Source organism: Perca fluviatilis, chromosome 13, assembly GCF_010015445.1.
Source record: "Perca fluviatilis chromosome 13, GENO_Pfluv_1.0, whole genome shotgun sequence".
Lineage (NCBI taxonomy): Eukaryota > Metazoa > Chordata > Actinopteri > Perciformes > Percidae > Perca > Perca fluviatilis.
Window position 1 is genome coordinate 21,570,328 of NC_053124.1, and position 24,080 is coordinate 21,594,407.

At 39.0% G+C, this 24,080-nt stretch overlaps 1 protein-coding gene across 2 annotated transcripts; it reads left to right on the top strand.

The window, feature by feature from the left end:
- Positions 1–1,063: 1,063 nt before the first annotated feature.
- Positions 1,064–4,773, top strand: cks1b (CDC28 protein kinase regulatory subunit 1B). 2 transcript variants are annotated; one of them, XM_039821227.1, is made up of 5 exons: positions 1,064–1,203; positions 1,455–1,522; positions 1,688–1,815; positions 2,609–2,758; positions 2,885–4,773. In XM_039821227.1, the coding sequence occupies exons 2-4, from the start codon at positions 1,464–1,466 to the stop codon at positions 2,722–2,724; spliced, it is 303 nt and encodes a 100-aa protein (XP_039677161.1). In that variant the 5' UTR covers positions 1,064–1,203; positions 1,455–1,463; the 3' UTR covers positions 2,725–2,758; positions 2,885–4,773. The 2 variants fall into 2 exon arrangements, with proteins under 2 accessions (XP_039677161.1, XP_039677160.1); XM_039821226.1 differs by having other exon boundaries at positions 2,609–4,773.
- Positions 4,774–24,080: the final 19,307 nt, after the last annotated feature.

A 24,080-nucleotide genomic window follows, 5' to 3' on the forward strand; every position in this document is an offset into this window, starting at 1 on the left:
GACATCGATTTCATCATCTGGCTCTTTTTACTCTAAAATTAGAGTCTGTAAGTTTTGTGATAGGGACATTTACTTTAACACATCTGCATATCTGAAACAAGAACCTACACAAACCCACACGCCATTAAAAATAAGTCTGTGGTTCCAGATAAATAGGCTGTAGACTGCAGTGGTGAAAATGGACTCAGATCCTTTCCTTAAGTAAAATAATGGTAGTAAAACCACAGTGTAAAACTACCCCTAAATGAAAGGAAAAAGTGTGTCCTCTCTTAGTTCGAATAGATCATAAAAAAATCATAACTTTTTTGATAAGTTGTTTAAAATAGAGGTCATCGGGAAGTCTTATTGTGTATTAAAATATTAGCTCTGAAAGTATCATGTCACCCCTTCTGTGTCTTTGCTTAAATAAAACTGTCAAAATCATGAAAGAGAGAGAGTTCTATCTTTCCCTCAGGATGAATAAAGTATCTATCTATATATATATATATATATATATATATATATATATATATATATATATATATATATATATATATATATATATATATATATATATATATATATATATATATATATATATATATATATATATATATATATAGCTATCTAATATTAACAGTTCTTATAATACATCCATAGTCAATGGTAGAAATATACATATACATATATACATATACATATACAGAAATATACATATACATCCAACATGGTATGTCATGTTTGGGTTGTGTGTTTTATACTTTCTGGAAGTTATATCCTTTAGTTAGTTCTCTTAATACATCCATGACGGTTTAGAAACTTTAGATGGATATATATATATATATATATATATATATATATATATATATATATATATATATATATATATATATATATATCTATATATCTATATATCTATATATATATATATATTTATATATACGCCATGTCATATATTTATATATAGTTCTACTATGTTGACCAATCACGAGGCCCTGTAGTGATTACGAAGATTTACTGCGACAGACAGAACAGACCAATGGCAAGGGGGCTATTTGGACGGATTGACCAATGGGATGAGACGAGGTCTATTTGAACGATCAAAAGCGGGCTAGCAAACATTCGAGAGGGAAACAAAGAGGGGTCAACATCCTACTACTTTTGGAACGGAAAAACTGGACTTATTAACTTTTTCTGATCAGGATACTTTGGCAATCATATAAGGTAACTTTAAAACCTCATTGATTTCGCCACACAATTGCAGAAACCTAGAAAGGCGTTTACGTAAGTTGGCAGAGATAACGTTTGTTCTCGGCTAACTTGAGCAACGTTAGCTTAACGTTACTGTTAGCTGCACTCGCTTAGCGACGCAAGCCAAAACGGAAACTTGCTGCCACGTTGTCCCTTAAATATTTGTCTAATTTGCCTTATTGCTGATTCTGAATGTTGACTAATGTTAAAAATCTCTCCACCAGGTCTCCATCATGTCTCACAAACAGATCTACTACTCTGATAAATATGACGATGATAAATACGAGTACAGGTGTGTATGGCTAATGTTTATCCAACATACAATTTTAATTTTGTCAGCGTGTCAACGTTATCATGTAACGATTTTAGCAAAGAGGCTTTGTACAGAAACTAATCATCACTTTGCGTTGGTGCATTAGCTAATATTCTGCTTAATATCCGTCCTCATTTTCCACAGGCATGTAATGCTACCCAAGGACATTGCAAAGCGTGTACCCAAGACCCATTTGATGTCGGAGACTGAGTGGAGGAACCTGGGAGTCCAGCAGAGCCAAGGATGGGTGCATTACATGATCCATCAGCCAGGTAATTTATCTTGTTTCTACAGATAATGTTTTCAACTGATCTGAAAATATACCAGTAACGTAAGTAAACAAAGCAGCCATAAATATCTTGATTTGATCGCTTTCTGTTGAATAGGGAAAATAGGCTTATCTAAAGTTACTCGATTTTTACAAAAGTACACTGCCATAATAAATGAGCAGCTGTAAGGCTGTAGTTATGATCAAGTTTGATCTGGTCTAGATGACTATGTTGACGTTCATCAAAAGTAAGTCTAGATATTTGAGACAAATATGTATAAAATGGCTTCTGTGCCGGAGACTATTATTTGACTGCAGGGCACACTAACTCTGAGCAACTGTTCTGTTTTACAGTTGTCATGTGCTGAATCTGTATTTACAAAATCGTGACCACAAACTGAAACCTACAGGCACATGACACAATGTTGACGAGTGATATGTCACCAATTTGCACTTAACTGAACTTGTCCACTGTAGTGTTTACTTAATTGAAAGTTGAAGCCCCCCACTTCCCATATTTTGCCCCTCTTTACTTTAGCTAATACAATTGCCAAGAAGGGGACCACCTCCTAATCTTTTAGGCAGAAGATGAGAGATGCAAAGTCTGTGGAGTTTTGATGTCAAAATGCACTATATCTATTTATCGTGACCACAATTATCTGGCCGGCGAGTGTCAAACCCAGCCGCTACACCCTACATTTAAAAATAATGGATTATGAGTCATTAGTCGGGTTTCTCAAAGAATTACAAAAAGTATTATTATCTCTGCTTATATATTGTGTAACTTCCTCCTCCAGAGCCGCACATCTTGCTGTTCCGGCGCCCTCTGGTAAATCAGCCTAAAGTCATAAGGGAGAGAATTGCTGGGTCCTTGGAAGATCAATCCTGCTTGTCACAGATCAACCCAAAATAGGCAGTATGCTGTCAGATTACTGAGGTCTTCTATGGTAGGTGACTTGTGATTTGGGCTGATCATGTTGGACCTGGAGAAGGACTATCACATTTATGAACAATGGTTGTGGAATGGAGTATGCGTTGAAGGAAAAAAATAAAATAAATCGCCCTTCTCTTAGGGAAAAGACTTCATGGGTGTTAACAGCGACGTGCCGTCAGCCAGAAAAACTTCACTTACACTGTCTTTTTGACTTAACTTATCTGTCCGACTTGCTGAACCTGCTTGGATAGTCCAGCTTTTTAGAACAATTGTTATAAGATGTGTGGAGTGAAACTTGTTCAAACATTTGAGTAATTCTAACTGTGTATTATGGGTCAAGCTTGGGTCAGAACATAAGCCAGACTGAATAATGGGATCCTAAATCAAGTTTGACTCTGGGTGCGGTTTAAAGTGACATGTTGCTGCTTGGTTTAAATGACGTGAATTGGCATTTAACACTTTTTTTTGTTTCTCTCATGTGCATCAAAAGCCGCGTCCGAGTCGTCTAGAAACTACTTTTGATCCCTTTTCCCGTAAAAGCATATCAGTTTTGGCCTTCTGTAAAAAATCTTTTTGAGGGCTCTGATTGACAGTGAGCTGCGCAGTATTTATGAATGTGGTGACCTTTCTGAAATGAACGTAAACCTTTTTTTTTTTTCTCAAATCTTAGTATGGACTTTGGCAGTATTTAGGGTATACAACTATTGTATGGTTACACGGCCATTTTTCACATGAAAATGCATGTGAAAATAATGTATAAAAAAAAAAGGCAGTTGATGGCAGACTCTACCCTAAAATGCTCTTATAGAATACATACAGGTCATTGAGTGAAATGTTGGAAGGCCAATTGCATTTATCTCAGATTGTGGTATTGAATGCTATTTGCATCAAGGCACTTGTTTTTCATTCTCATACTGTTCTGAATACACCCACTCTGACGTGTTTACCTTCTGTCCCTTACTACCACATACTGAGCTGCTCTGCTGTCACTGAGGCTAAAACCTTGCATTTGAATAATTTTTCTTTGAACTTGTGCCTTTTTGTAAGGTTTGCTTTTGTATAGTTCTTTTTGACAGGATCAGTTATTATAATGTGCAGGTAAATAGCTGTTCTACCTTTTCAGAATTATTAAAGGAATCGATGCAATCAAATTAAAGTTGGCATGCATTTAGTCTTTGAAATGACTGAAATGTGTTGGATGACATCCCTGTCCCCTTGTATGGTAATCTTGAAAGTAACACTAGAATATTGGATTACTACAGATGGGAGTGTGGAATTGATAATACCCCATTTTACATTATATGGCTGTATCAAAATGGAAATATTTCCTCTATAATATACACCTATGTCAGCACTAGCAAATTTAGCGGAAGATTTTCCTTATTTTAATTTTTTTTTTTTTTTTTTTTTTTTTAATATAAATTCATGTAATGGCTGGTGCAAACACAAATCCATCAGACTACAGCATGGAATTCTTGAATACACCCTTTCTAACTATTCTGTTGTCTTATCCTGTTTCCTGTCTCTGTAAAATAAAAGGAAAATGCTAAAGATTGCATCTAGGAAATGTGACTTACATGTTGGACTAACCCCCTTACTGCCTGATGGCCTTCCCAAAAGGCAAATGGATCGTATTAATAAACTTCTCATGAGTTCTCTGACATGATGCACCCACACCGGACAAAATACCCATTCATTATCAAAGAACTGATGTGCATGAGGTTTAATCCCATCACGTGTGTCTTTCATTATTAAGTTTGTGTGTGTACACAATATAACTGTTTAAAGAGTTTAATTGATATGGGCTCACCCACATCAGCACAGAAAACCAAGCAATTTGACAAACTTTATTTCAACAATGTTTTATACTTGATGCAGAGAACTTTACAAATATAGTACTTGTGCCTCCTGTACTTGCTGATTCTGTATACCATTTCTTTGGCTTGACCAGACCCAGTTGGTACCATTGTTGATGTCATTCATAGAAAATAAAACGACTGACGAGTTATCCCTGTTTACAGCACCAAATCTATGGCATTCATAGTTTTTATTTTTATTATTTTAACTTTGACACAACGTACTACTCTCCTGTATAACCCCAGACACAACTAGCAATTTATTCACAGCTTAATTACAACTCAACATGCATGTCTCTGGAGTAAATATGAACCAAAATTGCCATGTATAAGATGTGTGCTCTTTACCTTACCTGTCGTATTGTAATGATCCCTGCTGGGATAAAGCTGTCCTCTGATAATATCTGCAAGGACGTACAGTATACCAGACCGCACACTTCACGGCTATGTAATATTGTGGTACACAGTTGGTGTTCATCCAGTGGGTCAGTGATACTGCATCTGTTGTCTGGCACTTCGACTGGATGCTCATTGTTATTAGTTGCTCAAAATATTGCCAATCTAACAATTCCAGTGTCTCCCATTTCCTGGGTAATATGGGTTTCCTCTACCGGTAAATGTCTGAGCTAAATGGACAAAATATTTTACTGAATTGGCAAGTAGTTATGATGGCATACGTGCATAAAGGGAGAGGCAGGCGCAGCATCTGCCACACATTTAAGTTATACTTGGTATAAACAATTTTGTGGATTATTGCTCTGCAGAGGTTTTAATGAACGGGCGATAACAAATCACAGTGAATTGGACAATTCAGAGGCTGTTGAGGGCTGTCAATTTTAAACAGAATCAGCTCTTTGTAAATCAAATTTTATTCTCAAAGACATGATAAAACGTTGTCTAGCCCCATGTGAATTTCTTAGTTTGTACTAGCATGAGACTAAGAACATTAGCAAATATTTGCGCTTGAGAAGCTGGAACCATTGAATTTTTAGCAATTTTGCTTAAAAATTGACAGAAAATTAGAAAGCAACTAGTTACTGTTTACATTTTAGGCATTTGGCTCACATTAAAGCAATTAATGTAGTTCAGCTCTCAAGCTTGCTTCAGCAGTAGCAGCTCCAGGTTAGATAACACGCGGATGCTGTGGAAACTGAAGCTGGAGTGCTGCAAGTGGGCCAAAAAGTGGGTTAATACTTTCACTGAGCTTCACTCTGGAGGAGGCTGTTAAGGGAAGAAAGGCGATACTGTACTATGTCTATTTGATCAGGGTGGAGAGCCCAGTGTCACAGTTTGCTGTGGGCCTCTGAATTCCCAGCAGCACCCCGAAAAGTAAACTGGTGTCCTTTTTTTGTTAAAAGAAACACCGGAGGTTATTCAGCAGCTTTGACCATATTGCCCTTTTACATTACACTATATGTAGAACTCTCATGGTGTGTGTGTGTGTGTGTGTGTGTGTGTGTGTGTGTGTGTGTGTGTGTGTGTGTGTGTGTGTGTGTGTCATCATGTTATCAACAGTAAATGTGTGAATATATTACTCTTGTCTCGGTTATTGTGGTCATTATTTTTAAAATGCTCAGTTGTAAAATAATTTGGGTACAATGTACAGGTGAGTATACAACTAAAATCTTAAAAATGTGGTGTCCTTATCTTCAAAAAGTCCTGCAGTCCAATAATGTGATACAATATTGAAAATGTTATGATTCATGAGGGTAGAGCAATCAAACATTTGTTTCAATTTAGGCAGTCCAACCTCAACGGGGGGTGGTTGCTTTTTTTTTGTGAATATGTAAATTAAAGAAAACTTCCTGTTTGCCAGCATGCTCAGTTGCTTAGGCTGAATTTGTATGGAGACTAATAATATGAGACCAAATATAATCGTTCAATGCAAAAATGAAATTTCCCATTCAAATACAGAAGGATATCAAAAACGGGAACAAAAAAATGCCTCTGCTGTGACATGATTGTTTTTCACACTTTGGACTGTGGAGGGCAGTGCAACACAACTATGAAAAAGGAGGAGAAAATCTACATTAATTCAATTGACGTTTTGCATACAGTACATGCTGCATGGAACACAAATTGTAAACAATGTTTACATTTAGAGTGAATCTGAACTGTCTGTCTACATCACATTTGTAAAACCATTTCTATAATGTGTCGTTGCTCTGTTCTAACAAAAGCAAATCAGTTTCTCTGTATCCCAGATGGACACAGACAGACAGTGGGTGCAAACAGGGCTCATGGCGACAGTCTGACACCGTGGGTAGTAACTACACAACTTTGGAAGTCAGGGTAAATGGAGGAAGGAAAATATTTGTGAATCACAATGAGATTTCTGACAATTTTTGGAAAAATGTTGCAGAGAAAATCACTGGGTTGTTATGGTCAGCAATCTGAGCCTCCTGATCCAGAGATGTGTGGTGGGCAGAATAAGATGTTTGACGCCTCAAGGTGGAAAAAAACTTGAGCATCTGCCAGATGAATCATGCTGAAAATGGGTTCCTGTTGGAATTTTAAAGGTAAATGATGACCTAAAGCTGTAACTGTAACAGAATAACAACATAAATAATGACCCAGTACTGAGGACCTTTTATTCGAAATCTACCAGTCAGTATTATTCACCTATAATATTATTACTAATATAACTGTCCTCATTTTAAAAGAAATGTTTTAATGGTGTTAGAGGATTTTTCACCTGAAACAAAAACTGATGGTTAAAATGAAATTAGGTGAAATTAGGTCTGCAACTAACCGTTATTTCCATTATTAAGCTTCAGATTATTGTCTCAAATAATCAATTGTTTGGCATTTTCACTATTTTATGACATTTATAGACCAATTACAATCTTGTCATTTTTTTTTTTATAAAATCAAATCAGACAAAGAAAAACAGCAAATTCATGCATTTGAAGCATTAGAAGCTGGAACTGGAATTTGGCATTTTTGCTTGAAAAAGTATTTAAATGAATAAATGCAACACATTAAGCAATTGTTTTAGCTATCTGACATGTGTAGGCTATATATGCAACCTGTGTAAGGGGGTTACACAACCAGCCATATTAATTTCAAAGCATCAAAAGCCTGATCGTGAAATATTTATCTTTTAATGCATGTTTTCTTTAATCAGGTTCTGTTGAACATTAGAAATGTAAATTGAAGTTTGCTTAAAGGTTTTAGAAACAAAAGACACAACTCAGAAGGAATTGCTGTGAAGCCTTTGTGGACAGTAACATTTTTGCTTAATGACGTTTCTTCTTCCCTGTCAAAAATATGTTCTTTAAATGGTGTTCTGCTGTCTGAATAAATATCTTGAATCTTGACATCATCGGAGCAATCTTCTTTGTTTATTGTTCATGAATCAGATTCATTCCACTTAAGTTGCTATCCAAATTCCCCTGATGCTGCTGGTGTGTGTACGGCAGCAGAAGAACAGAGCTCAATGTCCAGAGAGGTGACGCTGCACTCATACAAAATATTGTATATCTACCTTAATTAATCACCAATTTAATGGCCCGGCCGCAAAATTACGAATCCCACTATGGCCACGCCAAACCCCGCCCTACGAAGCAGCTCGATTGGTCGGGGTTAGGCATTTGACCTCGAGTGGTTAAGGTTAGGGTAAGGGGATTGGTCAGGGGATATATATGTCAATGGATAGGACCTGTACATGTAAGACGCCTGGCCAATAGTAGTGTGTGAATGCTATTGAAGGGCGGGTCTTGGCGTGGCCATAGTGGGAAAAAATATCGCGCCCCGGGCAGGACGCTAAAGTGTAGCGCTAAGTCACCTAAATAAATCAAACACACCTGCGATGTGGCGTCACCAACAGGTGCATTCTGGGTGTGGCTAACATGCTAAATGCTAACATATTCATGCTGGATGCTGCAGCGGTGACTTCTGCTTTTGTTTAGAAGCTTTTAACCTAAGTGAAGTGAGTGAGTGGACTGGTTATATTATGCTTTGACGATGGACTAGCAGAGAAGTTGAACCTGGGCAGATTCAGGAAGACAGACAGGTGAGTAACATTAGGACGTTACCTCACTTCAGATCATAAGAACGTCAACAACCACTGTGTTGCCTAGCAACATAGCGTGTGTACTGGGAGTAAAAACTGTGCAGTCTCGCTTTGTTTTAATATGTTTTTGTGGCTGCAGCTGCTGGGGAGTTTTATATTGTGATCTGTGCTGTCTACTTTGCTGATGTGTTATTCTACTGATTCAATAAGAGGTGTCAGGCTATTTAATTGATATGGTTTAATAATGGTTGCTGCACCCGCTGTGGTGTCCGTAGACTTTTATTATTGTATTTAGCCTATTGTTGGTCCTTTTTTGTTTAATTGTCTGAGTTCTGTCTGTTGTCTGGTTAATTCTAATAAGGCTATACAGAGGAAGGTGGTTGTATGTATAGCCTGGTATACGTGCAGTTTAGTGTCCCAAATTATTTTCCAAAAACTGAGTGTCCCAAATGATGAGAGTCTTATTTGAGACAGGTTAGGGTAGCAGCACAGGTGGTTTAGCAGGTTCATAATTAATTAAGGACATTGTATGGGGAATTTGGGACACTAAACTGCAGGTATAACAGTTTGGACCAAGTGGCAACCTTCTAGTGCTGTATAATGAAGCCAATGCTGAAATGCCAAAAACTGCAGTCCATCAAGTGGCCACTTGAGGCTGGCTCCAAAAGGGAGTCAACCCCTTTGTTAAAATGCCTAACTTTACAGCAGAATTAAACCTGTTTCCATTCTGGTACAACAAACAGGTTTGGTCTAAGTAATTATATTCAGGCTTAAAGTTCTGCATAATTAAGGTGGTCTGCTTTGAGTGACAGGTGGCAGTATATCCACTTTATACACATACAATCATATTTACTTATTGTTACAACAGCTCAGCTAACCTGGGCTCGTAGAACAACAAAGGAACACAGCTACTAAAGGCCAACCCAGTTTGCAACATCAATGGTGTTGGTCTCCTCTCCCTGCGTGATGCATCCAACCAGAGAATGAGACCCGTACTTGCCTGGGTGAGTGTATACTCCCCCATCTGCTGCCTAAACTCACGGCCCTGAGCTGGGCCTGCTCGCATCTAGGAAATGTGACTTACATGGTGGAATCACCCCTTACTGCCTCGTGTTGTGGGGAACAAGAAGCAAGATAAGTGTTTCAGAGTCTTTGTCTTCAATAGTGTTCTTTGTGTGGAAGCGTGTGGTTTGCAACCATCAGCCTGTTGCATGCTGCTTCTTTCTGAATGAATCTACTCTCCTGCCGTTTGGCCTGGGTTAAATCAGCATCACACAAACACACCCCCTCATGTGTCATGTCAGTAATGGCCCTGCCCATCAGCTAACCACGCCCACTTTTCTAAAGACAGGATTGATATAACAATGTACATACATACATACATACATACATACATACATACATACATACATATACACACATACATACATACATATACACACATCAGATCTTTTAATCTTGTTGTAAAGGCTCCACAAGTTGACAGCCATCGTATCAAACCCGCCCTATATGACATATAAAAACAGTTGTGATTGGCTCGGCCAGGATCTGGTCGTGTGGAAATCTGTCTGAACGAGATGGGTACTAGAGGTATCTGCCAGAGAAAATAAAATATGAGTTCGAAGATTTGTCTGGTTGCCAGGCTAAGACATTTGTACAGTGTGACATATGATCATGATAAAGATAGGTTTTGTTCTGTATCACTATTCTATTTTGGTATGGGGAATTAACATTGCACCTCCATTCAATAAGGACAACTTCCAAAAGAGCGCTGAAGTGTTATTAAGTTTGACCAGGTTTAAAGTAAAATGAAAAGCACTGAGAGGAAAGTGTGATTGAGGATAACGGGCAGTGAAGATGGGCTCGGTTAAGGACCAGAGGAGAGAAATGACTGAGGGGGATTTTAAACTGAAAAAAGGAGGTGAGACACAGAGATAGAGCCAAACAGGGCAAAAGGTAATTTTTTATAGGTGAAGGTAAGGTAGGAGAGAGATGTGAATGGAAAGGAAGTACAAAAAGGGAGAGTTGGAGAGAGAAAGACATTGGGAAAGAGAGAGGAGAGAAAGAAGGTCAGACAGCGAGATGGAAAGTGCTCTGGCGAGAAGGGGTATTTATGTCTGGGTGTCGTCGGCACAGCGGGACGTCTTCTAAAAGGAAGCCAAGTTTTATACAGAGTGCGAAAGAAAAGAGAGCTGCTGTTTGAAAGACGGCTGATGGAACAAATAGCCCAAAATTGCTCCATTAGACTGTCCAGAGAATCATATTCTAAAAATGAATTTTAGAGCAGCACGAAATAATTTATGAGTAATCTATCAAAGTATACAAAAAATGGAAATTCATTTTAAGGTTAATATTCTGTGAAACAACAAACTGTCTGTGATAAATTAATCTTTGAATAATACATTTCACAAAATGTATAATTTAGTTAATGTAATTTACCGATTTGCCTCAGATGGATACTGTCAAGGAAAATGAAAACATGAAATGATCCCCCTCCGCCTAAGACACATGACATGAGACATTGAGGCCAGAAGGGCAGTTCTGGTGAAAATGTGTGTCCGATATATTAAATTAAAGCTCCTGGTGGGATCTGTCCAGAGGCAAAGACACACTGCTGAGTACATTATAGAAGATGAAAAGAAATGGGGAAATAACTTCTTTCAAGTTTTAATACAATATATGAAAAATCACCATGAGATGTTTTTACATGGCATGTTTTCCTCCCTCAAAATTAAAGTAAAAACAGTGAATGTCACTCACTGTGACAGCGGGTTGGCTCCGCTGCAAAATGTACTCAGTCCCAGTTCCTAACTTTTAATACTTCAAATACTGTGTAACTTTGGTATGCTATGATGTTGTATTAGGATATTCAAAATGACAAACAGATTATGATGTCCTCATACTGTATTAAAACCCCCTGTCCAAATGTCAAATACTAGGATAAGACAAGTTTCAACAAATACAAACTTCTGTATCTTACTGTCGCACATGAACACAATCAATCAACGTGTAATCTATAGAACCTGATTCAAGTAAGTATTGTCCAAATTTCAACCCTACTCATTGGCTACAGTGCCATTAAAATAAAGAAATAATCTTAAATTTAGTCTAACAGTTCCAATTTTAGAGAGAATTGGTGCTGCAAGACTAAATGAGGACATAAATAAACTTCAAAGGAGCCAGATAATGGATAATGAGTGGATAATATTTCCTCTGTGACCAGCATAATACATAAAGTGCATCACACAATGCAAACTTGACTTATGAGGCTATTGGGATGGCCAAGTCAAATCTTTGCATCAAACCTGCCAATGAACAATATATTTCACCACAGCTATTGTCTTTAAAATCGGGCTGGGCTATGTATTGATATTATATACATAACTTGATATGAGACTAGATATCATCTTAGATTTTGGATATAATATCGTAATATAGCATTAGTGTTGTCTCTTTTCCTGGTTTTATAAGCTGCATTACAGTAAAGTGGTGACATTTTCTGAACTTACAAGAATGTTCTAGCTGCTCTTTTATTTGCCTTTACCCACTTAATTATTATATCCACATTACTGATGATTAATCACAAATCTCATTGTGTAAATATTTTGTAAAAGCACCAATTGTCAACCCTACAATATCATCGTAATATTGATATCAAGGTATTTGGTCAAATATATTGTGATATTAAATTTTCTCCATAGTGCCCAGCCCTACTTTAAAATGTTCAATATAATGCAAACATGTGGGGTTCCCACTGAATATTGCTCCTGGCAAGATGTATGTAAATGTGGTCAGCCAGGGATTGTTAAAATCTGACAAAAGAACAGTGTTAGCCGGAAGTATCAACATAATGCTATGAATATACTGTATGTGGGTTGGAGAGAAACCTATTTTCAATTGCTCTGTGTCTGGCACATATTGCAGAATTGACAATAATGTTGACTTGACTTGACTTAAATAGAAAGTAGAAGAAGAACAAGAAATATGGAGCCGCAGATGGCTGAAGATGCAGACAATATCTGTTCTGCAACCAAGTTCCGTTTTATATCGCAGCACAGTCTGTCAAGACAACAATGAACCACAACATGTAAGATACTACTCCAATAATATTAAATCAAGCTTACTGTAGTTTACAATAGATCTTTTCACAGCAGCCAAGTGGAAATCGGACAATGGAACTGCTCAAACTGCAAGACCGCCAACCAAAAGTTTGAGGGCCAGATTGTTGATCGTTCAGGCATTCAATCGGGCACCGTGGCCCCCTTCCAACTGCTTATCAAACAGCAACCGGATACTAAAATAAGTCAAGGGTGACCAATTTGTGGTTAAAATTGGGCTTAATCCATACAGTGTCTGGTTGACTTAATGTAGCATTTTGAATACACTACATCCTTTCTATTTCCTCATCTTGTTTTCTTTGAACACTGGTCAAAGCTTAGTCAGTCAACAAGCAGGAGTTCCACAAACATCTCAACATGAGTTCATCCACTTATGTGCAATTGAAACCTACTGCAGGTTAAAGCCTGAGGCAGCGCCTGGGCCAGCTCTAACTCATCCACCTCCAACAATCACTCCTGTTGATATAAAGGCCCTCTAATAGAGTCAACCAGTCAGGCATTGATCTGGTCTGAGGAGCAACTCTGGCACCTCTGGTGATACAGATTTTAAGATGTTTGGTCCTGGGCACGTCGCCGATTAGCTGTATTAATCTAACCTTGCACACTATGCTTATTGGACTTTATGGCGTGTTTGTGTTAGAGTTGTTCTATGAGTTGGCCCTGTTGAAAAGGATATTGAGATTGGCACTGAGAGTTCTTTCATGAGCTGGCCTGTTGGAATTGCTTGCGGCAGACTGAGTTGTACAGCAGAAAAATCAGTACTGTCTGTCGATATGAGCAGCAGGGGTCAAGCTGCCTGTCCTTACAGCACTATGCTGCACTGTAAACACAGGACACAGCATTTTAGGGTCTCTTTCTCTCCTCTCCATCATTCCCCCGCAGGTAGCTTTAAAGCTGACAGAAATATTATCCAACCATATTTTTGGATAACATCCTGAGATTCTATTCAAAGGGAATAAGGCTCAAAATGAAATCAGCCTTAAACACTGGCACCGGCTCATGTATTTTCAAGAGCTCTTTGTGAGAAGTAGGTTATAAATCAATTTTAGGATCGACCGAGTGCTTTATCTTAATTTTCAACCTTGGCAGATCCTTCAGGGGTCTTTTAAACATTACATTTACATTTCTTGCACTGGCGAGTGGCGGTCGAAGCGTCTGACTGCTCCCTGCATGTAAAACAAGGCGACTCAATCTGGGTTGATTCAATGACTCACTAAAAATGAGCCATATTAAACTGCACCTGTTGATGGGATGTTGGGAGCAAATGGAGTGCTGTGTGATTGTGCTTATGCATGGCATATTGATCCAGCTGGAGGAGAGCTGGGGAGGACTTCCACATGGCCTTGATGTGTGAGATGCTGTCTGGACCTGGAGACTACACTATTGATCACTATCTCGAGTCTTAAGTGGCCTCTCCATTCAGGCCCCTTGATAGTAACACACTTCCAAAATGACAGTAATCAATGGAAATGGTTAAATGACCACACACAACTCAAACGTTATGAATTGCCTTTGCAACATGGATTTATCTTTGTAGATAATGGAGCACTTGGTCTGACTTGGTGACCACTGGTGAGGCTACTTATCCTCCCCTGAGGATAGACACTGTGTCAACCTAGAGCTTTGTGTTTATGAACTACACTCCCAGTGAGTCAGTTTACTTCTCTTCCCCTGCTGCTGCAAAACACCCTCTTTGCATGATAGGCAATATGTGAGCCATTTTCCCCTTTTCACTCCTCACTGCTTGTAATCCAAACACATTTGAGTGTGATGGTTGTCAAATGTTAGCGGGTAATCAGGCACAGGCAAAAATGAATAATGCATTACAATATGTCTGGTTATCATTGTGTTGATTATTGTCAGAACGAGCCAGACTGTTTTCAAAATGAAAAGACATTCAGCACAGCTCTAGCTCTTCATCCAACAAAATATACATCGTCAGTCTCTCTACAGTTAGAATTTACTGCAGCACCAGAAATTTATAAAAAGCCAGAACAGCAATTGTCAGTTCCTTCCCCATATATTGTATGCTCAAGAGGCCAGAAGGTAGTCAAGTTGTCCATCACTTCACTTTGCCCCAGTAGTGTAGACACATTGACAAACAGTATAACACAGACAATTGAGATTGATACAACCATAGAGAAACACCGAAAGCTCTGGACATAACAAAGCAGACCACAGCAGCAACACTGTCTTCTCACCAAAGCTCACACAAAACTGTTATGGACAACTGGGCTCAAGTGATCAAAAAGCAGTGGAAATACCAGAATATGCAGGCCAAAAAAGTGAAATGCTGATTTGGAGGTGCAAATGATCTGTCATTAGACACAGCGGATATGGCAGATGGGTGTAAACAGTTGCAACAATTTCTCCTTTTTATTCATACAACACAGGATTGTGAAAGTGGTGTGGTGACTTGTGAGGATCATTACGGCGAGAGGACATTGTTTAGGAGGAGGACTTCTCGCATCAGGGAGGGTGACAAAGACAGAGAGTTTAAGCAGCGAAATTGTGAGAAACTAATTGTAAAACTGACAGCAGCACTTAGCCACTGTTAAACAGCAGAACTACAAGGTGGCATGCTGCAGAAAGGGTGCTTGATTGAGTTGTTAGCCATTAGAGAGCAAAATAAATGTCCATACTCTATTGTACTATTATAGCCTAGAAATCTAGACGCACCTTAGCAGCAGCAAATTTAATTTGCAGCCGGGGTCAGCTGGAAAAACCAAACTCTAGTCAGGCCAATCACATCGTGTATAGAGTAGATGGGCGGGCTTAACATAATGACGGCAGAGTTGCGACGGTTCCGCGTGAATTCCCTGCTACTTCAAAACAAAGAAGATGGCTGCTGCTGCTGCTGGCGAACAGTGGCCTTTCGAATCGGCTTTGGCCGTGACTCTGGAGTTCAGCTTTTCTTTGAGAAAAGAACAAAGAACGGCACTGAAGTCATTCTTTAAAAAGAAAGATGTGTTCGGAGTTTTCCCGACCGGATATGGCAAAAGTTTAATCTATCAACTAGTGTTGCTCTGGTTGGTTGTAGCGCTATCCTATTACGTGCAGAGGGAATTTGAAAGACAACCTTTTATCCCGCCCCTCGGATTGAGCCCTGCCAATGGTGAGTTCCCAGACCCAACATCTTGTTGTGGGTCTTGCTTGTCAGGCTAGTACTATTAGTGACCTATCTTGGAATTAAAGAGAATTAAACTCCACATGTAAAAGGTGTAGTGTTATTAAAACCATAGGAAAGAATGGACATGCATGAAAAAGTGGCATCAATGTCCACTGCATGCATATGAAACTATAATCTTTTCTGACAAGAGTCTGGCATTTTGGCGCTGCTATTGCAATTCTTCGGAGCGTAACATGATGACAAGCCCTCTACATTTTTTTCTAAGCCTTAATGCTTTTAGCCCTACTTTCTGAATTAGCTGTCAGCCAATGTGGTCTCCTTCTCAATGCTTCTTTGGAGCTCAAATGACTGAATTAGGCTCTGCCTCTAAAGATAATTGCTTAATTGGGGTCTTTTCATATGCTGTCTGTAGCCGAGGACCTGAGAAAGGCTCTGATAACTCCGTAATTATGCGGCTACAGGAGATATACGCATTTATGGAAGAGCTGTGAAGACTGAGCTGACAGCCTCATGCTCTCTCTGCGACCACTCTCCTCATGGACTTTGAGATACAACTAAAATTGCAGTGCCTCTTTCAATACAAATACATGAGTATTTGTGTGTGTGGCTGTCTTGACTATGTGTCTGTATTGTCAGGACTCATGGCTGTATATGAATGAGATGTCAGAGTATGTCTGAATGCAGCTTTGCTGCATGTACGTCTGGGTATAGATCTTATTCCTGCTGCACGGCCACAGTCTCCTATTTGAAAGGTGGATGAACACTATTACATGGTACATCTTCTTCCTTCTAGTACAGCTCTTGGATACAAAGTGTCAGATGAAGTCTATTTGTGTAAGCTGTTTTGGGGAGCTTCACATATATGGCGGCGGCTTTCACCGGAGCCTTTTTTCCAAAGGCTTTGCTGTCAATATAACTTTTCCCATAGAGAGAAGAAGCGATGTACCGTGGTGGGGAGGGAGCGGAGAGAGAGGTAAATATACTGTTATGGTCTGAGGTAAAGAATAACAGGAGGGTGTAAGAGGAAGAAGTGGGAGCCAGAGCGAGAAGAAGGGAGGGAGGATAAGAGGCAACGAAGAGGGGGCAAGGAAGAGACTAGAGCCACCGCGGGAAGAGAAGGAGGGGGGAAGATTAGTTTTGCTCCGGTAACGACAAACCATAAAAACACAAAGGGGAGGAAAGAGGTGAAGAAAAAGAGAGAAGGGGGGAGGATTAGTGCCACTTCAGGAGTGAGAGAACATGGGGAAAGTGAGAGAACGGGGAGTGGGATGGGAGATGGGAGGAATCCTGGGAGTTTAGTTAGGATTAGTTTTGCTTCAGGGACTGGGGATTGAATAAGGGAGAGGGAGTTGGGTGATCTGGATGGCGTCAGGAAAACAAAACCTCTTATCAATCAATTGTTGACAAAGTGAGACTCAGAACAATCTCTCTCTCTCTACCTCTCACCCTGCACTCCCAGCCTTCTAGGATGTGTATATTTACTGGACGTCACTGGCACTTTTATAACTAATGATGCAGTGGCAAGTAAAAGTGTTGAACTACAGTCATTTTCATATTAAAACCTGTATAAAATCATATTTCCCATAAAAATACAACAAATTGTTTTTTGAAATAATATATATTTTTTCATATTTCCTACACATTGTTTCCCAACACGCTGAGTTAGCTCAAATATCTATTTTCAATAGTACAGCCTCACAGTACTAGTCTTGTTAACATGCCAGTTACATATTTTTTATGAGATATGAGAACTTGAAGCAAAAGAGTAAGTTTTACCTTGTCAGAAATGGTAAACCTATACAGTATTTCACCGGAAAATAGCAAAGATAAGATAAATATCTGAAAGTATAACCACATTTTATTCAGCAGATATACATTGTTTTTCACCGTTGTTTTAAATTAAATTTGTGTAAAACGGTAAGTAAACCAAGTGTAACTGACCAGATGTCACCTCATCACCTCAGCATCCCTAAAAATCACGACAAATTACCTCCATCAGTCAAAAACAAGAAACTAGTTCGCAGCACATGAATCAGAATGAGCATCTACAGCTGTTCCTTTTTGCGGTTGGCAGGAATCTCTTGCTGCTCCTATTTTGCCTTGGAAATGAAAGATTTGCTTATGAGATATTTCTTTCCTTTTATTGAGGCCATCAGGGGAGCCTTTAACACAGAAATAGTGCTCAACAGGGTGTTCTTTCCTGTGATAGAGGGTACGAAAATGATGCAATAACAAAACATTTGTGGTGTTTGAAGTTTTCTTCAAAGTTGTATAGATATAAGAGGGAAAAAAAGAGAACACAAGAAAGATTGCCAACTAGCTCCCTGGTTATTGGAGACTTTGTATAGCAGCCAAAAAAAGAACAAATAGCTGTGCTTGATAGGAATAAACACCACGGCTGGACCACATCTTTGACTTATCAAGTTTCTTTTGGTGAAACCCATTATATTATGAAAATGGCAATGATAGATGTCTTCTGTTTTTCTATGCCAAAATGTACAGTGACAACGGGCTGACATGTTGCCAAGCCAGGTGAATGTTTCTATGAAGCTGCACATGGTATATTTTCTTCATGTTGTGCCCTGACAGGAAGTGATTGGGGGGCGGGGGAGAGAAATAGGGAGACTAGGAGAAGTAGTACAGTATACTATGACTGGCCCATTAACAGGACTGGTTGTCAGTGTCAGCAGGCTCAGCTACGGACAGTAGGCAACAGTAGTTGCGGAGGAACATTGTTAAAAAGGAGCAGCACTGTCAGATCTGGACATTCTCCTAAAGTGTACATGGCTGAGGTCACAGGGCGCATGGTTAACACTCACAGAAGAGAATAACGAGTCTGGTGCTTTGTACAGATTGACTCTGAAGACTGTCCCAATGTGAATATCAAACCTCTACCGTGACAAATAGGCAAAGAGGTCGAGGGATGAAGAGCCAGGCGAGGGTTGTGAAAATAGGGGAGCATGAGTGAAATGATGGAAATAGGTTGCTGAGAGAGAGAGAGAGAGAGAGAGAGAGAGAGAGAGAGAGAGAGAGAAAAAAAAAAAAAAAAAAAAAAAAAAAAAAAAAAAAAAAAAAAAAAAAAAAAAAAAAAAAAAAAAAAAAAAAAAAAAAATGAAAAAAAAAAAAAATGTTTAATTAGTGGCCCTGGAGAGTATCTTGGTTGAGCCAAGAAGGAACATGGGATGTTCTCTAATTGGCCCTGCTCTTTGGAGAGGGAGGGAAGGAGGAGAAGCGAGAAAGAGAGGAGACAGACACAAGAGGGAGGAGAAGAAAAGGAGGAGGAATGACTGGACTTTTGTCTGCTTGGCTGCATGTGTATATGAGCAAGCTGTTGGGTGTGAAACCTTAGTTGCTGTACTCATTACATCTTACTTTAGTTTATCTTAGTCATTTATGCCGAGTAATCGAGCTGTACAATGTACCGTGGTAAATGATGTGATGTTAGCTGAAATAATTCCACTGTATTATTTTGGATTGATGCAGACTTTTAAGTTTAAGTTGAATTATTAAATAAGTATTGTTTTATCAATTACAGCTCTATGACGGTTATTGTTTATCTATAACATCTCAATTAATTTGAGTTTGGCTTTTTTGGAAACTAATTTGCTTTGTTGCTAAGAAATTGGATGAGAAAATTGATACCACTCAAGCAAATTTCGAAAAAACTCATACTAGTTTCTCATTGCTTGATCTGGACATTCTCCTAAAGTGTACATGGCTGAGGTCACAGGGCGCATGGTTAACACTCACAGAAGAGAATAACAATATTATTATGAACATTATAAAGACACCTGGACTCGGTCGAGACCAAAAGCCATATGACGATGGCAAGATCACAAGCGTTTAGGTACATGGAGTGCTAGCGAAAAAGCTAACGCTAGCATAAGGCTAACTTCAAACTTCATTCATTTCTAAAGCAGTGTTAGAACTTTGTTGACAGCATGGTACACATTAACGATGGTATTACTATATTTGTCCTATGTATGTTGATATCATATTGAAGAGAGAAATTGATATTTACCTCACACAATAATGAACAGCTCCCATACTTTTCGTCTTTTTGGTTTACGGGGGGACTTGTGAAATCTTTTGCCGCTTCCCTGTCTTTCATTGCAGCCAAACGCGCAACAGTTAGGCATTTTTTCAGTGATTTATGTCATTATTTATAAAATTATTACTATTCCCTGCACTTTGTCAATGGGAATCAGATGAATGTTGGTATCAAACATGGAGTCCACGAAACACGTGACCACCTCGGAACCAATCGCATAACGGGATAGCTCAGAACATTCGATTCCCTAGTTGGCCACACTCTCTATATAAAGGGCGCCAGTAAAAACTATTGAAAACACTGGAACACTGAAACTGAAACACTGGCCCGCTGTAGGTTGTCCGGTAAGAACTTGAACCAGAGATGTCTGACTTTGAGATCCAGGAAGATTTATTTACAACTCGAACATGAAGTTAACTATGAAGTTGTATTTGACATTACATGTGAAGTTGGATGTGGTTCTGAAATATAAGCAAATAATAATGCACATCAATAAGCATCTGACTTACTATGAACATTATTTACCCAAAACTAAATGTTATAGCCACCAGCAAATAACAAGAAACAATACTAAGAATTACATTAATTTCTCTGTAATAATTAACATAAATGTAACATATTGCTCAGTAACACAAACTGAGAATAAGCCACATCTATTACAGCACACATATTCATAACGGAGGAAACGGTGTAATACACCTTTAAGCACGTGGCTCCACAGCGCTAGTCCGTTTACTGGCATTGCACGTTGGTTGCTAGCAAACTGCCTTAACACAACCTGAATAGCAACACGTGGCTGCACAAGTAATATTAAACAATCTGCACATCTATTAGCTATGCAATAAGAAACACAGCAACAGCAATATTATCAAGGCGATAATATATCTCTCTCACTCTCTTCAAATAAATGTCACGTCGTAACACGGGCAAAACTTAATCCACATTGTAGCAGAACACTTATTGAAATATGAATAAACGTTGCTTTAACGTTTACACAGATAACGAGGCAGTAAAACCCATGACAGTTTAGCAAGCTTCAGTATAGTTTTAACTTGCGTTCTGGGCTACACACACATCACTTCAACAAGTACGAAAACAGGAAAGGAATGATAAAGAAAAAAGTCTGTTTACAGCAGCTGTTCTGTCCCCTTCTCCTGTCTGAGCGCGAGTGATTGGCAGGAGATCAAAGCAATGACTCTCGTCAATGATTGGTCAATCATCTCTGGAGAGAGAGCATGTGTTTGGCTGCCGCGCGGCAACTTCAGGAGAATCGGATGAAGCTGGGAACGTGCGGTTTCCACACCGTGGTAATCCACCGTGATAATAATTATATTTTAAACGAAAACGGTAATTGTTATGTTCAACATTTTTATCGTGGTTTACCGTTACACGGTAATCGTTACCTCCCTACTCCCAATCAATAATTCAGGGTTACAGACCATATGGCCAAAAGTATGGGGACACTCTTCCAAAAAAGTTTGTGTACTAGTCTAGTTTATTATTTATTAGTCACTGAAACTGTCTAATTGGCAACCCCTTGACACTGAATTGAGTTAAGTTAGAGTAGGTGGAGGATTTAGGGAAGAACTCTTCCCAGAAGAGTGGAGCCAGTTGTAGCTGCATATTGTTTTGGAATGAGATGTTCATCAATTACATTTGGGTGTAATGTTTGAGTGTCCACATACTTTTGTCCTATTAAATGGATTGGATGGATGGATGGATGGATGGATGGATGGATGGATCTCTAAAAAAATAAAAACTCCTTGAACAAAATCCTCAATTTGAATAAATTCATCAGATTAAAAGAGTTAAGTCTTTATGAAATAATTGCCTCTTTAGGGTTATAGCAATAAAACATTTAGTTGAATTTTGGAAATGATTACACATCTGTCTTTCTTCCAATATTTTTAGACTTTACAATGCTCTGGAGTTATAGGAAATGTTTGGATATCATGAGTCGGAACCAATCCTACCACTGGAACCCAATTCTAAAAAGATACTCATGATATTAATATTAATTAATCATATGCAAAAAAGCAAGAAAAAAAAAGCTGTGCGCATTCAAATGTTGATTTAATAGATACAGAATAATGTAACGAGCATTACATAAATAAAAATAATAATAACTGTGTGCTTTCACTGCACAGGGTCAAGGAGAAACTTGGTTGCTATGACACGCAACAAAGAGGAGAGGGAAAAAAAGCTCAGAGGATATGAATAAGGGAGCAGGAGAGATGGATGAGGGGAGTGGGGTGAGGCAGGAGAGAGACAGAGATGGATGGAGTCTGGTTGTACAGGGGCACAGCTACGAAGAGAGACAATTCACAGATGCACAAAGGAGATCTGGGAGAGGCTTTGGAAAAAATGACAAGTCAAGAAGTTGGGGAAGGAGGGATAATGAGCAAAGACAGAGAAAGGAGTGTGTGTTTGTGTGCGAAAGGGAGACACCGAGGCCAAGAGGGAGACGTGGAGAAAAAAAGAAGTTTATTGGAGAGAATTGGGAGAGGAGAGAAAGAGATGCACCCAGAGAGATTCAAAAATAATGAGATTCAGGAAATGTTTGTGACAGAAAGAGGGGAAACTCTAGTAGAGGACCATCCAAGAAAAAAATCTGACCAGCTCAGCACGTTTTTCTTCATCCACCCCATTTAACATGGTGGCATTATTCTAACCATAGCCCTAATCAATACTCATGACAACATATTGGTGATCAATCAAAGTGCCAAGACAGAATTGATCATGCTCAGTCAAATGTGACATAAACAAGGCCTTGCGATCAATATGATGTTAGTGTATTCAGTCCAAGACAAACACTCTGTATCTCAATTAACTGTTCATTTTGCGAGTGTATGCTTTAAAAAATAAATAAAAAAAGAGTCACTTATGCACATCTAAAAAGCAGCAGAATGAAAGATGATGTGTCTGGCCTAAAAAGATGTACTGTAAGTAGTATTTTATTGTTAACATCATTGAAATATTTATTAATACGTTTACCATACCTTTTATTCTGACAAGAAAAAAATGCACATTAAGCTATCACTTTTAAACGCTTTGTTTGTCCTTGTCATGTGCACAGGGGGTGGAAAAGTAACAAGTATAATAAAGAATTACAAAACCTACACCAGAAGCATTTAAGTTTAAGCAAGCACCTTACTGAAGAGACAATCAGCAGAGAAACGGGAGCCGGGGAGATTCCCCCTGCAAAGTTAATAACACAGCACACCAGAGCAAAACAATCAGATAGTGAAGAGCCACAAGAGGTGCCTTAATTATATGTAGGAGCTAATTATGCTAGATTGAAGTTATGCTTGCTGCACCAATGTCACCATATAATGAGACAGAGCAGAGCAAGGGTCATGACGAAGGTGCACAAGGCAATAGACCACAGATCTTGATGCCGAGGTCACAGCAGATCCTGATTTAAAATCTTCATTAAAGCTCTGATAATTGTGCAGCCTATTGGATGTAAATGAGGCTTGACGATCGATACCCCAACGCTTGGTTCAGTCTAATGGAGAAACGAGTGACAGTGATACGTGGTTATAACCATGCAGCCTTGCATTACGGATAACCCTTGCTAACCCTATGTACCCTCTACACCTGCAATTAAACGATAATGCCTATGGGAGAGAGAGCGAGAGAGAGGCCCGCCGCTCAAAGCACAGATGCTTCTACCACAGCTAAATTATACTCTCTGACCTCGGGTGTAGCTAGCCACGGCACGGAGGGAGCTTTCGGAGCTATAATGCACCATTATGATATCGAACGGCCGATAGCTTTCCCCCTTCTCCTATGACCACCCCCACCACTAACTCCCACACAAACCCCTCTGCTCCTCCTCCTTCCACCCCATTCAATCCTGAGGGATCGAATGGGAGAGCGTTAGCAAGATTTCCATGAGTTGAAAACCCTGAGGAGAAAGAAGAATGGCTAAATTGACCAGATTACTGAGACTAATTGTGGTGTGAACACGCATGCATACACACTTTCACTACCAGGTTTCAAATATTTAAGATCATTATTTGCAGTGTGTCACAGCATGTATTAATGAGATATTTGTTGAAGGGTCAGTTCACCCAGATTACAAAAACATATTTTTTCACTTAGCCCTCGTAGTATTTAGCCATGCAATTAATTTTGGTTTTATATGCCCAGGTTCTGAGGC